Source organism: Lontra canadensis, unplaced genomic scaffold (assembly GCF_010015895.1).
Source record: "Lontra canadensis isolate GAN:19392208 unplaced genomic scaffold, GSC_riverotter_1.0 scaffold98, whole genome shotgun sequence".
Taxonomy (NCBI): Eukaryota; Metazoa; Chordata; class Mammalia; order Carnivora; family Mustelidae; genus Lontra; species Lontra canadensis.
The window spans coordinates 2056458-2070660 of NW_022631092.1; the positions used below are offsets into that span (position 1 = coordinate 2056458).

General features: G+C 47.8%; 1 protein-coding gene across 1 annotated transcript; it reads left to right on the plus strand.

The window, feature by feature from the left end:
* The first annotated feature begins 5175 nt into the window (after positions 1–5175).
* On the plus strand, positions 5176–12772 carry LOC116855060 (uteroferrin-associated basic protein 2-like). The gene is made up of 5 exons (XM_032837415.1): positions 5176–5190; positions 7340–8011; positions 8869–9136; positions 10671–10818; positions 12535–12772. Exons 2-5 carry the CDS (start codon positions 7366–7368, stop codon positions 12730–12732), a joined length of 1260 nt encoding a protein of 419 aa, XP_032693306.1. The 5' UTR covers positions 5176–5190; positions 7340–7365; the 3' UTR covers positions 12733–12772.
* The last annotated feature ends 1431 nt before the right edge of the window (positions 12773–14203 follow it).

Consider the following 14203-nt stretch of genomic DNA (forward strand, 5'->3'; position numbering starts at 1 on the left):
GCCCCGAAGGGGCCCACGGCAGTGAAAGTCAGGCTCCCAGGCTTGGCAGAGCCCGTTCAGACTTACATTAGGGAGAAGACATGAGAACAGTCCTGAAGCAGATTTTGCCAACTTGGTGAGCCTGCAGCTCTCTGTTTTTTTCCAGATCCCTAACCCTGGTCTTTGTTTTGAGACACGTGTAGGAATTGTTTTAGTCAGAGACGGTCAGAGGAAGACACAGAGACAACCACTTTTAAAAGAATGGTGTGACTTCCGATTCCTAAGAAGAGAAGGCATGCCCGCTGTGCAGGGCCTCATGGGGCTGCACCAGGAGGCAGGAGCAAAAGGAAAGCGTGAACGAGAGCCTTTTTTACTGTGGGTGGGTGGGTTAGGTGGGGACAACAACCCCTTGAGCTGGAGGGGGGACGCACATGTTGAGGTCACTGTTGGGAGATTAGTGATAGGATTTTTTTTTTTTTTTTTTTGCATGAGGGGGGAAACACAGCCATCCTGTAGATGCCAAAATCTTCAGGCTTTCATCTGATCTGTGATTTAAAGACTCTGAATCAGGAGCTTCAGAATACTCAGGAATGATTTTTACAGAATTGCAGCAAGGTTTCCCTCAGGGCAGAAGTGACCGTGTTCTATAGGCAGATAGAGAACTTCTATCTCCAGATTTGAAGAACTTCTTCTTCAGAGCCAGGTGACAAAACCCCCTAAAAGCATCTAATGAAACAAGCAAATCCTGAGTCTAGGGACCATTCACACAAGGACGGGGCACCCATACAAGGTTCCCAGCCAACCCATACACCTAACACACACGTCATTTCATTGCTGGAAAATCGCTTTTTAAAGAATCTTCTGTTAGGCTTATGAGTGTTGACTCCTAATCTTGTATTCTAGATCAACTTGTGTTGACTCTAGTTAGCCAGAGCTTGTGGTGGCCCCTCTGCAATATGGGTTTCTGAGTAGAGTCTTTCAAATACTAAGTAACCCCACCCCGACCCCATGTGAATTCCTGATCCATCAGCTTCTTAACTCACTGTCCCTTCCTTGTCAAAGGAAGTAATCACCCCTTCCTTCACGTCTGTGCTGGAGAATTTGAAAGTGCTTCAGAGTCAGAACGTTGGCAGCCCTCCCAGCCCCCACCTACCCCACCCACCCCGCCCCCCACCAGGCACCTCAGTTTTCCAAGTAGGCATCTCTTCACCTGCCCAGTCACCTGCCGGTGAACCCATGCGCGGCCATTCAGGTGAACCGAGCTGAGTCTGAGGCTTCAGGGACTATTCGTGGTGTTTACAGTCCAGAGAAGAAGAGAGGAAGATATCGCCAGCGTGACCCTTCAACAGGGCCCTTCACCAAATGTCAGGACCACCAAATGAAACTCTTGACATGGTCAAAAGTACTCACTTGGTCTCCAGCACCGAGAAAGTCCCCCGAGGGTAGGGAAGTCACCCCAACTGGTGTCATTGTCACCGGGGGAATGGTGGCCACTCCCATGCCAAGGCAGGCAGAAGCTGTTCGGGGGGAAGAGGATGCGGCATTGGGGACACCACTCGCAGGATAGTCACAGGGCTCGGATCAGAGGGTACGAGGGACAGAGCTCAGGAAAGAGGATTTCACAAAGCTTCCCGGTCCAGAAGCCCAGCTCCACCATCGCGTAACCACGTGACCTTCAGGGTCTCAGGGAAACCCTTTGTGCTGCTCTCTCCTCCTCGGAAAAACCTCACAGCTCCTGCGTCATGGGTTGTCCTGGGAGTAAACACAGGAAGGTGTTTAGGACAATGCCCTGTGCATTGTTTGTGCTCAGGAAATGCTAACCCTAATGTCATTATGTTTCTTGTTCTTCAGGTTGGAAACCTTTCCAAAAAGAGGTGTTCCTTTCTAGCCCATGTCTCCGCTCTTAGCTGGGAAGAAAATGCAGGCATTTGGGGCAGAAGGTTCCCTGCCACCCACCCTGCCCCCTGAAGCATCTCTCACATGGTGTGGCCAGCATCCTCTGTCCCACGCATCTCAGAACCATCTGCGAATGGAGGCCCCCATTTTGTTCCCTGGGGTGTATCTGATCTCTGGTACCAACATGCTCCCTGCCCATCAGCCCACCGATCCCACGCAAAACAGCTTTCAATGATATACCATGGAGCGCCTGGGTGGCTCAACGGGTTAAGCCTCTGCCTTCAGCTCAGGTCATGATCTCAGGGTCCTGGGATCGAGCCCCGCCTCGTGCTCTCTGCTCAGAGGGGCGTCTCCTTCCCTCACTCTCTCTCTGCCTGCCTCTCTGCCCACTTGTGATCTCTCTCTGTCAAATAAATAAATAAAATCTTTAAAAAATAAAATAAAATAAAATGACATGCCACAGTGCCTGTTTATTCTTAACTGTCAAAAAGTAAATTCTCCCTGCACCAGGGCACTTAAAATAGGATGCAGACATTGTGACTCTTGATAACTAATATAATTACCATACAGCATACCACACTTATAAAGTCAAGAGACAGCATTTAAAGAAGTTTTAACAGATCTTACCTGTAAAAGTTTGTCCACTGCCCATCTATTTTAGAGTCTATTACCAAAGAGAGATCTCTGGTCAGGGAGCTCTGGGTTAGGAGCACAGCTGTGGTGTCATGGATGTGGATGTGAGTCCCAGCTCTGCTCCCTGCTAGCTGTGTGACTGTGGCTATGTTACTGAACCTTTCTGAGCCTGGATCCACACCTCTAAAATGGAGTCAGCAATAATAGTACCATCCCAGCGGGATTGTCATGAGAAGGTTAAGTGAGACCCTGCCAATCAGGGGTGCCACACAGAGCCCAAAACATGGCACCATTACTGGTCCACATGACCCCAGGCCCACCATCTTTCCAACAAAGCTTGCTGCCACTGCTCATCTTCGTTTTTTTTTAACAGCTTTATCAAGCGAATAATTTGCATGCCATAAAATCCACCCATTTTCAGCATATAATTCCATTTTTTAGTAAATTCAGCCTCACTCCAACCCAGTTTTAGAACACTTCCAATACCAAAACTTGTCCTCAAGCCCATTTTCAGTCTGTCCCAGAAACTTCTCTCAGCCCTTGGCAACTGCTGATCTGCCTTCTCTCTAAAAATTTACCTTTTCTGGACCTTTCCTAGAAATAGAATCCAACAGTGCAGTCTTGTGAGTGGCTCCTCTCTCTCACTAGAATGCTGTCAGAGTCCATCCATGCTTTAAAGGTTTCAGTGTTCTGCACTTCAACCCACAAAGAAAGAGGATTCCGGTTTCTCCATGTCCTTGCCAACACTTAGTATTTTCTGTCTTGTTTATTACAACCTTTCTAACAGGTGTGTAATGTTATGTCACTGTGGGTTTAATTTGCATTTCCATGTGTTTGTTGGCCATTCATATATGTCCTCTTTAGTGAAATGCCAGTTAGAGTCTTTCACTCATTTTTAAATTGATTTTTTTGTCTTCTTATTATTATTGATCTGCTGTGAAGTCTTTGGTGGCTAAATTCAGTATCTGGGGATACTCAAAGGCTATTTCTATTGACTTCTTTTCTCCTGAGTAGGGGTCACACTTTCTGGTTTCTTTGCATGTCTTGTGATTTTTTCTTGAGTGCTGGACATTTTAGAAAACACGTTGTAGTAACGCTGGATTCTGAATTTTCCCTCCTGGGCGTTTTTGGTTTTCTGTGTTTATGTAGTAATTTGCCTAGACTAAATCTATAAAACATGTTTCCCTGCAACTTCTGGCCACTGGAGTTTCTTGTTTTTACTATTTTATGTCTAACCTGCCTCCTAGAGGTCACCCTTGTGATTATATTTCTTATTGTTCAACCCCATATTGATCAGAAACTGTGTTCAAACACCTTGAGCCAATAAAGCTTCCACTTGCCACTAATGGATCTGTATGTGGGCTGATGAGCCCATTCAAACCTCAGGTAGTTCTCAAGTACCACCCAGATTTGTCTCTCCACTCTTCTTTCTTGCTTCTCCATGGACCAGAGAGATGTGTGTATCTCGTACCCACTCCAGTCTCTGTTGTACACATGCAGAGTCTCCCCTCTGCCTGGGATATGCAGAGGACTCATCAGACACCTAGGCCTACCACACCTCTTGGGCCTCCCAGTTTAACCTCCTGTTACTTTGCTGGCCTATTTATTGCCCCAAACCCAACCACAAACCATCAAAACCACTGTCCCCTCCCCAAAAAAACCCAGCCCCTGCATACACACACACTGCTTACCACTGAGATCATCACTTTAATAGGCAAGACTCCAAATCAGGGGAGTTGGCTCTGCTCTGGTTTGACCACCCACCAGCAGAGCTGGGTCAGGAGGAAGCAGCCCCAGACAAAAATGTTACAGACTCACTCTGCACCTCCTCAAAGTTTAGTACTTTTCATGAATGAATGCTTCTATGTTTGTCATAGGTCTATGGTATATTACTAGAGTATTAGAGCACAGAAATGGTTGTTTTTGACAATTGTGTCTAGCTTTTTAGTTGCTGCTAAGGAGAAATTTGTCAGTGGGTTCTCTCCATCATGCCAGAAGTCAATTCCTTCTAGATTTGGAATAACCCTATACATAGAGCCTTGACCCTCCCTGCAATTCCCAGGCAACTCCATCCCACCCCACAATCTATAATTCCCTCTTCATATTTCAGACATTCAGGAAGATGTGTAGATTCCTGCCTATCTTTTTAAGACCTAGATGAAAGGTATCCACCATCTCCTGATGGTCCCAGGTCATTCACTGGGTCCTTCTCTTCCCTAGCACAGCTCCTTCCTGGGAATGTATACACTTCCTGACCAATCACATGGGTCCCACCATCTTTTTACATGTATGTTTCTCTCTCTAAACCAAGAGTTCCTTGGGGTAAGGATTTCTCTTCAAGGTGGAGGCAGGCTTTGAACATTTTGTTAGCTCAGTACCTAGGCCAAAGCATGGCTCTTGGGAGGGGTTAAGTGGATGTGTGCCAAAACCTTGCCTGAGCAAATTTATGACCAGTAACACAAATGGTTCCATAACCATTACTTTGCTCAGTGTCTCATTGGGGACTGATGTACAAAGAAAAATAACATAAATGATTCAGTTGTTTGCTTTGGACAGTATTTGAACATGATCTGTTGGTCGTTAATATTAACTCAGGTTTATCCATATCACTACCCCTGCAGCAGTATAAATAAGGCACAGGCAGATACAAAGAGCTCTCAGCAACAGCAGCTCCTCTGGACGGTAAGTCACCTTTCTCCGAGAGACAGAGATGGTTCCACCTGAGTGTGTGTTTCATTGCTCCTTTTTGCCATGTTTCAGGAGGTACTTGCCTTAGGGAAGATGATGAAAAATCCAGTGTGATAAGTGTGTGTGTATTTTCTAGAACCTCGTCCATATGCTCTTTTCCCCACCCCATGACCCCCTCCCCCCCATGGCCCCTCTCAACCACAGTGTCCTCCACCCCTTACTGCCCCTTCCCCCACGCAGACCAAGTGGATGGAAGGGGCCGGGAAGGAGGGGAGCTACTGAGGGAATGATAGGGGTGGGGCAGTTGGGGGCAGGAGCTATTGCTGGGGGGCTGGAGGAGACAATAAGGGCATGGGCAGGCTGCTCAGGGCCAAGAATCTGGTTGAAAGGAATCAGGGCTTATGGAGGTTCTCTGTCACCTGAAGAAATTGTACTCGATCCCCTCGAAGCTCATGGGGAGCTAGGAAGAGGAAACGATGAATTATACTTTGGGGAACCCACCTTGACTGCAAAGTAGCTGGAAGGGTCGGTGGGGGGCAAGACTGAGAACTGAGAGATGCTATGTTAGTCAGCTTGGTCTGCCAAAACAAAATACCACAGACTGGGGGGCTTAGACAACAGACATTATTTTCTCACAGCTCTGGAAGCTGGAAGACTGAGGCTGGGGTGCCAGCAGGGTTGGGTTCTGGTAAGAGCCCTCTCTCTGGTTTGCAGATGACTGTTTTCTGGCAATATCCTCTTGTGACTTCATCTTTGCAGGTACATGCACAGGGTCAGGGGCAGGGAAGAGCCAGTGCTCTGGTGCCTCTTCTTACGTGGGCACTAACCTATGACCATATAAAAGGGACCCTCATGACCTTGTCTGACCCTAATTCTTTCCCACAGGCCCTCCCTCTAGATATCATTACATTTGGGAGTAGGACATCAACATAGGAATTTTGAGGAACACAAATCTTCAACCACAGCAAATGCTATTTCTGTAGCCATAACAAGAGACACCGTGGTGATGGATCACCAGACACATGCAAAGGAATGGACCCTGTGCCCAGAGCTGTGTCAGGAACTGTAGGAAAACCAGGGAGGAAGACAGGGCCCTGCTCTAAAGAGGTTGAAATGAACACAAACTCAGAGCGTGGTTCACATCTTTACCCTTCCCTTTGGGATGCCAGAAATCTCACCATTAGAACACCCTTCAGATTCCAGGACTGATTTCTGGTCCTAGTCAGTCATGGGGGGCACATCTGGGGACACAGAGAGGTTTTTCCCCCAACGGTGGGACGGGACAGTAGCTGTAAGGACTGAGAGGGCCCACGGGAGATGGCCAGGATCGCCCGAGATGACCTTGTCAGGCCCTCTGTTCAGCTCATGACCCAGTCACCTGAGCACCACCCAGGCTTTCTTTCAGAATTCACACCTGACAGCCCTGAAGCCAGATCTCTCCTCCATCTGGGTTACACGGTGTTAGCAAGTGCTTTTGACAGGACTGAATTTTTCAGACAAAAATCTAGGTTTCCAGCTTCTTCAGAAACATTAAAAAAAAATCTGACACCAACACCAGCACTTCCACATGGGGAACACTGCTGGAACTGAGTGGCACCTGCCTGCCTCTGGCTTGGACCTGCCTCTCCCTTTGCCACAGTCCCCAGCACTCCTTACTGCATGACACTTGCTGGCCTTGTCTGGGTGTATTTCTGGCCAAATCTCTGTAGCAACTGAATCTGAACTCCCTGCTTTCTCTTTCTCCCTGGTCCTTCCCTTTCCACACTTTTCAGGACTTTGTCATGAGCTTTGTATTAAAAAAAAAAAAAAGAGAGAGACAGAAGGAGTGTAGAGTGCTGCTCAAAATCATAGAATATCATAGTGACAAGACTTCCCAGGACCAGGCTGGGGAAACTACTTGCATTAGGACCAACCTGCAGCACAGGTGAGAGTAGAATTAGATCCCTTGTCATCAGGTCATTTATCTTTAATTTCTCTAAAGTTCCAGAATGCTTTAGCCTTTCCTCATTAGCCTTAGTTAGCATCCCCCAATCGAGGACTAAAAGTAACCCCAGCACCCAGGTAATAATGGGCCCTTTCTCAAGCCTGTTAACATCAAGAACACATTCCATGGCATGTTCATCCTCCCACCTCTTCCTTCCAGTTAGAGCTCCTTGGATTTCTGCAGCAATGTCCCACAGGAAAATGCCCCTGGCTCTCTCTCTGGTCCTCATCCTCTGTGGCCTCCTTAATAGCACTTGCTGTGAAACTGAACGAAGATCTAAATGGAATATTTACCCAGTCTCATCATGGAAAATGTCACCTGTCCACCACAACATAGAAGCAGGCAATAAGGCTTTCGCCCACAAACTGTTTGAAACTCTGCTAATGGAGCATCCCAGAAAGAATATCATCTTCTCCCCTCTGAGTATCTCCACCTCCTTGGCCATGCTTTCCCTGGGGACCAGATCCACAACACTCACCAACCTCCTCAAGGGCCTTGGATTTGACCTCAAGGTCATGAGGGTGTGGGACATGCACCATGGTTTCCAGGGTATCGTCCAGATGCTGAAGCAGCTGAACAGAGAGGGACACCTGAAGTACAAGGACATGCTCTTTATCGATAGCAACAGGAAGATCAATACCCCGTTTCTGTGGGACACAGAGCGGATATATGACGTGAAGGCCCAGATGATTGACTTTAGAGACATAAGAAAGACCAAGAAGCAAATCAACCACTTTGTGGCTGCAAAAATGCACAAGGAAACCAATGGATTCATCACCTCTCTGAACCCTCATACCTTCCTGTTTCTTATAAACTACGTTTTCTTCAAAGGTAAGGTTTATCAAGTCCATGAATTCCTGTTTGGGTAACCTTAGCCCTTGGGTTTCCTGGAAGATTTCAGTCAGAAAAAAGTATTTTCTGTGATTCTATCCCATGTCCCATAGACCAATAGATTCAAAATTTTTCTTTTGCTTTTATCTCCTTGTGCTATCTATCTAGCATTTATAAGTGTTTCTGTTCCCAACAATTTTGGTCATATCATTGGCCAAACTTAAGATATTTTGGAGTAAAATGGAGTAACTCTTGATGGCTGAAGAGGATTCCGAGCAGGAGTGTGTGTACGCCTGTGTGCACGCAGGCATATGTTCTTCCGATGAAAAGTCTCCCTCCTTGAATAAGTTAAACAATTTAAGGCAGATTTCTTTGTCATCAGACTTCTCAGAACTCTTTTTTTCAATTATCTTACTTAAATCCAATTAATTGACATACAGTGGATGATTAGTTGCTGTTACAGAGTTCAGTTTATTCATCGGTTGCCTGTCAGAACTCTTAGTCCATTAAAATGTGGTGGGAATTTTCAAAGAAGGGATGTTGTGGTCATTGTTTCCTAAATTATTTCACAATGAAATCCTTTCTTGATGTTATAGCTCCAGAAGCAGGCAGTATTTTGGGAAATATCTTTTGAGGAATACAGATTTAAAGAAATCCTATGATGAATATTCATGCGTTTGCCTTTCTTTCCCTTGCATCCACCTAGAATTTTAAATATTCTGTTCACTGAGGTCCAGGTATCACTGGGAGGGGGCTTCTCCCTTCTCAAACCCCTCACCTCTGGGGTCCCCGGACATGGAGGTGCCAATGCCTTCTCCAACAGGTCACTCTGACTTTTTCCTTCCTGATTCTCCTAGGCATTTGGAAAATGGCTTTTCATACCAATTTCATGCACAAGGAGGACTTCTTTGTGGATGAGTGCACCACAGTGCGGGTGGACATGATGTGGAAGAAGGAACGCATGATTTATAGCAGATCGGAGAAGCTGTTTACTACAATGGTTAAAATGCCTTTCATTGGAAACATGTCCATAGTCCTTATGCTCCCAGATGTAGGACAGCCCAACCCTTCTGTAGAAGAGATGGATGTTCAAAGAGCTACACTTCTGAAATCCAGTGGCATGAGGTATGCTACTCTGGAGGGACAGTCTAGATTCACATTGAAATTTTGCTCGGATCTTGCTTCCTCTGTGCCAGTCTTATTTCAGGGAATTAAGTATTTGCTTATTTCCTGGCATATTTGTGGAACATGGAATAAGCCAAGCAGGAAAAATTGTGACCTGGCTTCCATCATCAGCTGGATGCCCCTTCAACTGTCTAAATTATGGTTCTTCTTCTTTCATGTATCAAAAACCCACCCCATACAAACTCGAGGAGGTAAAGAAAAGAATATATTGGAAAGATGCACCTAAGGGGATAAACACAACCAGGAATCACTAGGGATTGGACGGGGGACAGCAACATCATTGGGAACTCCATCTCTCTGATGTCATTTGTCCTCTCTGACTCAGCAAACCAGCTGGTTTACTCACCCAACACATATATCCTCACTGTTGATTCCATGACAGACACTGCTCAGGACTGGGAATACAGTAGCTAACCACACAAGTCTTTGCCATTGTGGGATTTCCAGTCTAGTGGGAGAGGCAGTAAGTCAACTAATAAATTCAAATTGCAGTAGAACTACGGGAAAATTGAGTAGGTGATAGAATAGAGGATTCAGAAGTAGAGTATTAATTGAGGATCCTAAATAGGTATGATGATCAGGGAATGATCCTAAGAGGTATATTTCAAGCTGAGTGGACATGACTTGGCTCTCTTCCACTCAAGCAAATGCTCCACTCCAGAGTGAAACCAACATATTTCTGTTCCACTGACAGATTCCTGGAAGGGAGAATTGGATTGATCCAGTTTAGGTATGGTATCCACCATGGTCCAATCAAATGTGGACAAATTATGTAATGAAAGCATGATCCCCAATGGCCCACTGATCTTGGCAAAGACTCCAGTCTTCAGGCAGTAAGTGTGTAGACCGGGAAAAAAAAAAATCTCCAAATAGTGTTCTCACTGTGCCACGTAGGAGCACAAGCTACTGTCTGGGCAGTGTCTGCTGTGGTTGAGGGCCACAGCGGAGTGTGTCTTCCATCATTTGCCACAACCGTACTTCACACAATGTCATGTTTGGGACAGGGGGCACCTCAAGAGAGGAACCCAGCTGAGTGGGTTACAATCCATTCAGAAGCTCAGCATCACATGTATTGGTTTATAAACAACATGAAGTGCTGGGAAGAGGTGGGCACTAGGCACTAGATCTGCACTATATTTGGGGCCACTGCCCAATTAAATCCCTGCTTACAGCTGGAGGGTTGGAAGGACTCAGGGCTGGATCCCCTGGCCAGACCCTCATCTTCTCTTGGTTAGGGAGACTGTGAAGGGCATAGCTTGAATAGTAATGTGTATTTTAGGCAAGTGCTTGGTCTGGAAATGTATGGCTGCATCTCATGCTCCAGCACCATTAACCTCTCCCCACGAAAGCACCCATGCCCCACCTTTTCTTAACTCTCCCTTGGAAGATCCCTGAAAGCAAAAGCAAGGTGCCTCCCCCTGGGCCTAGGAGAGAGAGACATGCTCAGCTTCCTTGTGGTTTTCAATCCTAACAGATTGGTGCACATAATTATGCCCAAGTTCAAGATCTCCTCCAAGATAAACTTGAAAAAAATGCTTCCCAAGATGGGCATCAGCAATGTGTTTACTACAGCAGCAAACTTCTCGGGTATCACAGAGGAGAATTTCCCAGCTATTTCTGAGGTGAGTAAAGCAACTTATAGAGTTTCTGTTTTATCCACAAAAGTTCTGAATGAAAAACCAATTTTAAAAAAGTAGTTATAAATCTTAGGTCCCTTGGCTTTTGAGGTTCTTTGGTCATTCAGACATTCATAAGCAATGGCATCAAGCCCTTCTGGAGGCTCTCGGGGTAGTCATGAACAAGCCACAGTCTTAGCCTCGTGGATGAACAGCATGCTGGGGTACAGTGGGCTGGCTTGGGGTGGGCTGGCGAGGAAAGTTGTCGGGCTGGGTTGGCCTTCATGCAGAGGCCTGAAGAAGGAAAGAAGAGAGCGAGGGAGCACGTCGAGGAGACCCATGTTCAAGGGCCTCCTGAGGGGGACATGGGCTTGAAATCTTTGAGGAGCCCCAAGGAGGCCCACACAGCTAGCATCGTGTTTGAGACTGAGAGAGGGGGCCAGCGAGGTCCTGTTTTCTGACCTGCGCAGACCTGTTTTCTGACTGACATGGGAGACCCCCAAGGCTGACATACACTGACATGTGTTTTATAAATCCATGTTCTGCGGTGTGGAGGAAGTGTGGCCCATAACCCAGGTGAGGGGTAAACACAGTTTGAGGGGGCATTGGTGGGACTGTTAGCAGTGGTGAGGAGACCCAGCGTGACTTTTGAAGACAGAACTGGGGAGCAGGGAAGGAAGCGTGAGAGAGGCCAGTTCTATTGCTGGAGCCTGGTCCACAATGGAGACTGCCCGAGGTAGGAAAGATGGAGGAGCAGTGGGACGGGGCAGGGGTGGGGGGTGTGGATGAGCAAGTCAGGACTGGCTCTGCCAAATAGAGATGCCTTCAAGAAATCCAGATGCCATGGAGTATTTGTGGGCACAGGGGGCTGCCTCTGATTACTCCACCAAGGTCATAGACCGGCTGATTGCTTGGTGGCCGCCCTGTAACACACATGCCCAGGACATGCCTAGGGATCAGAATTCCTCATCACGGTACAACACTTGATAGATTACAAAGCAGTTTTTCAGAGTTCTTTCACCTGAGTCTCCCAATGACCTTGGGGAGGGGACAGTGTCTGCTCTCTAACTGAGGGAGGAGCGAGCTGTCACTCACAGAGGACACCCGATACAGTTTCCAGGGCCGGGTCCCCGCTGGGATGCAGCTTTTCTGGATTCACAGATCTCCCTCCTCACAAAATCCCTGGGGCAAGCTCACATTGAGCGCAGTGGGGGGTGGGGGGTCTGGGGCTAAGGGATGCCACACCCCTCACGATGGTACAGGAGTACAGGAGCAAGGTCACCAATGCTGGACAGGGCCTCCTGCAGATCAGAGGGGCAGACACTGGTGTTCTGGCACAAGCACTTCCACACAAATAGAAAATGGTCCATGCTGGGAAGGAGACAGGAAACACCAGCCCCTTCCCTCCCTTGTTTTCTCTCTACCACATCCTTCTTGAAAGCGTTTGAGAGGTCCACACTCAGGGATTCTATGGGACCTTTTCCTAAGCCTTCAGACCACCAAGCTTCCCTCTGAGCTCTCTTCCCCCTTCCTCTGATTTGAACTCCTAAACTCCTTGAAATTTCTGCCTGCACTGGGGGAGACGGAGCTCAGTAGTTAGTGTGAGCCCCTCCCCAAGGCGTCTGGATCCAACTGCTGAGAGCCTTGGGTGGTTCTCCAGGAATGGGAGCCAGCGTTCCCCCCACTGTGCCCAGAGCTGAGCCAAGATCTGTTTCCCCCCAGGCGATACATGCAGCCACAATGGAGGTGAGTGAGGAAGGCAAGATGGACATGGCCTCCAGCAACACCATCCCCTATCACACACATACTGCAGCTCCCTTTGTCGTGAAGTTCAACAGACCCTTCTTCCTGTTTGTGGAGGATTGGATGACTCAACGAGCAATCCTCATGGGCAAGGTCTTCAACCCCATAGCTGAGTAGAGATGGGGCTGGGCTCTGCAGAGCTGGAATTCAACTGCTCCTGAATAAAGGGAATAAAATTCACACTATTGAGTCAAAAGAAACTGAGTCGGAGACATGTGGGCTGAGAATGGAGGTGGGGCGGGTTGTTGATGGTCTTCTGTCCTGGGAACAGGGCAGGATAAGGAGAGGTGGGGGGCCTGCTGGGGACACTTGGCAGATGCACCTTCTGTCCTGAAAAAGGATAGATATATGCAGGGAAGCAATTCTGAGGGGCGCGAGCAAGGTGTGAGAGTCTTTTTAGCGCGGAGCTGTCTAACTGGCCTCTCTTCCTGCGAGGCAGTCAGAGCCTGTTCGCTTGTCTACGCAACAGGAGCCCTATAACTCCACCAGCAGCCCCGGGCAGGAAGCTGGGTGGGCAGAGGCAGGGTCCTACCACAGAGAGGGGCACCCACGAACACCTCAGTGGGCCTCTGTGTGTTCCCCCGGCTCCAAGGGGAGATAGGCTACCTAGGAAGGCAGAGACCCCCAAATATTTTGGATGCATCTGCTCTGGGCAGACCCCTTATGAGAAAGTTGCTATTGACCCTGTGGGATAAGAATGAACATGGATGAGATGGGAAGAGCCAGGAGGATGGTCATACACAGAATGGGGTGTGAGTGAGCGTGTGTGAGTGAGTGTGTGTGTGTGTGCACGTGTGCGTGTAGAAGCTGGGACTACGCCTTGGAATTACACCAGCTCATCACCAGGATGAGCCTATCAGGATAAAGTCTATCCTGGCCTCCCGCTCGCAGGCACCACACATTGGGGCACTGAGGTCTGTGAGGTGGCTCAGCTCCCCCGGACACTTGGGCAGCCGGCTTTGCTCAGCCTACAGCACTTCTGTGGATCACTGCCCGCTGTCCTTTAGCATGCAGGACACCAGCCCCCACCATCCTCCATGCTCACCCTTCAGCATATGGGATATTAGGACTGAATAGTGTCCATGAGCACCCTTCAGCACAAGGGACACTATGCTCTCACTGTCCTCCGTTGGATGCCATCTACTCCATGGGACATGAGGCCCTCAGGGCACCCTCTCTGCTTTTGCCATGGATCTGCTAGGACCTGAAACACACACAGGTGGGGATCTCCAGGCCTTCCTCCATCTGATTATGCTGTGGACACCACTTCCTCCACATTTTCTAGAACAATCTACCTTATTGCTCTTCCTTCAGGGGAGTGTCTTGTGCCAGGGTCTAGCATAGAATCCAAAATGGGGGGTCCTAGAGTTGGTTCTTCTTCCCCTAGCATGTGATAAGTGACTGCAAAGAGCCAAGTGATTTATGTGCAAGCAAGAGCGAACGGAGTTCCTATTAGATGAGGGAAAACAAAAAACAAAAACTCTGACCATATATTTCAATGGTCTTGTTCATTTGTAGCACAAATGTGTCCTTACAAAACACGCAGAAGGTTCTCAACACTGTTCTAGATCCAGGGGTAGGGTCTCAA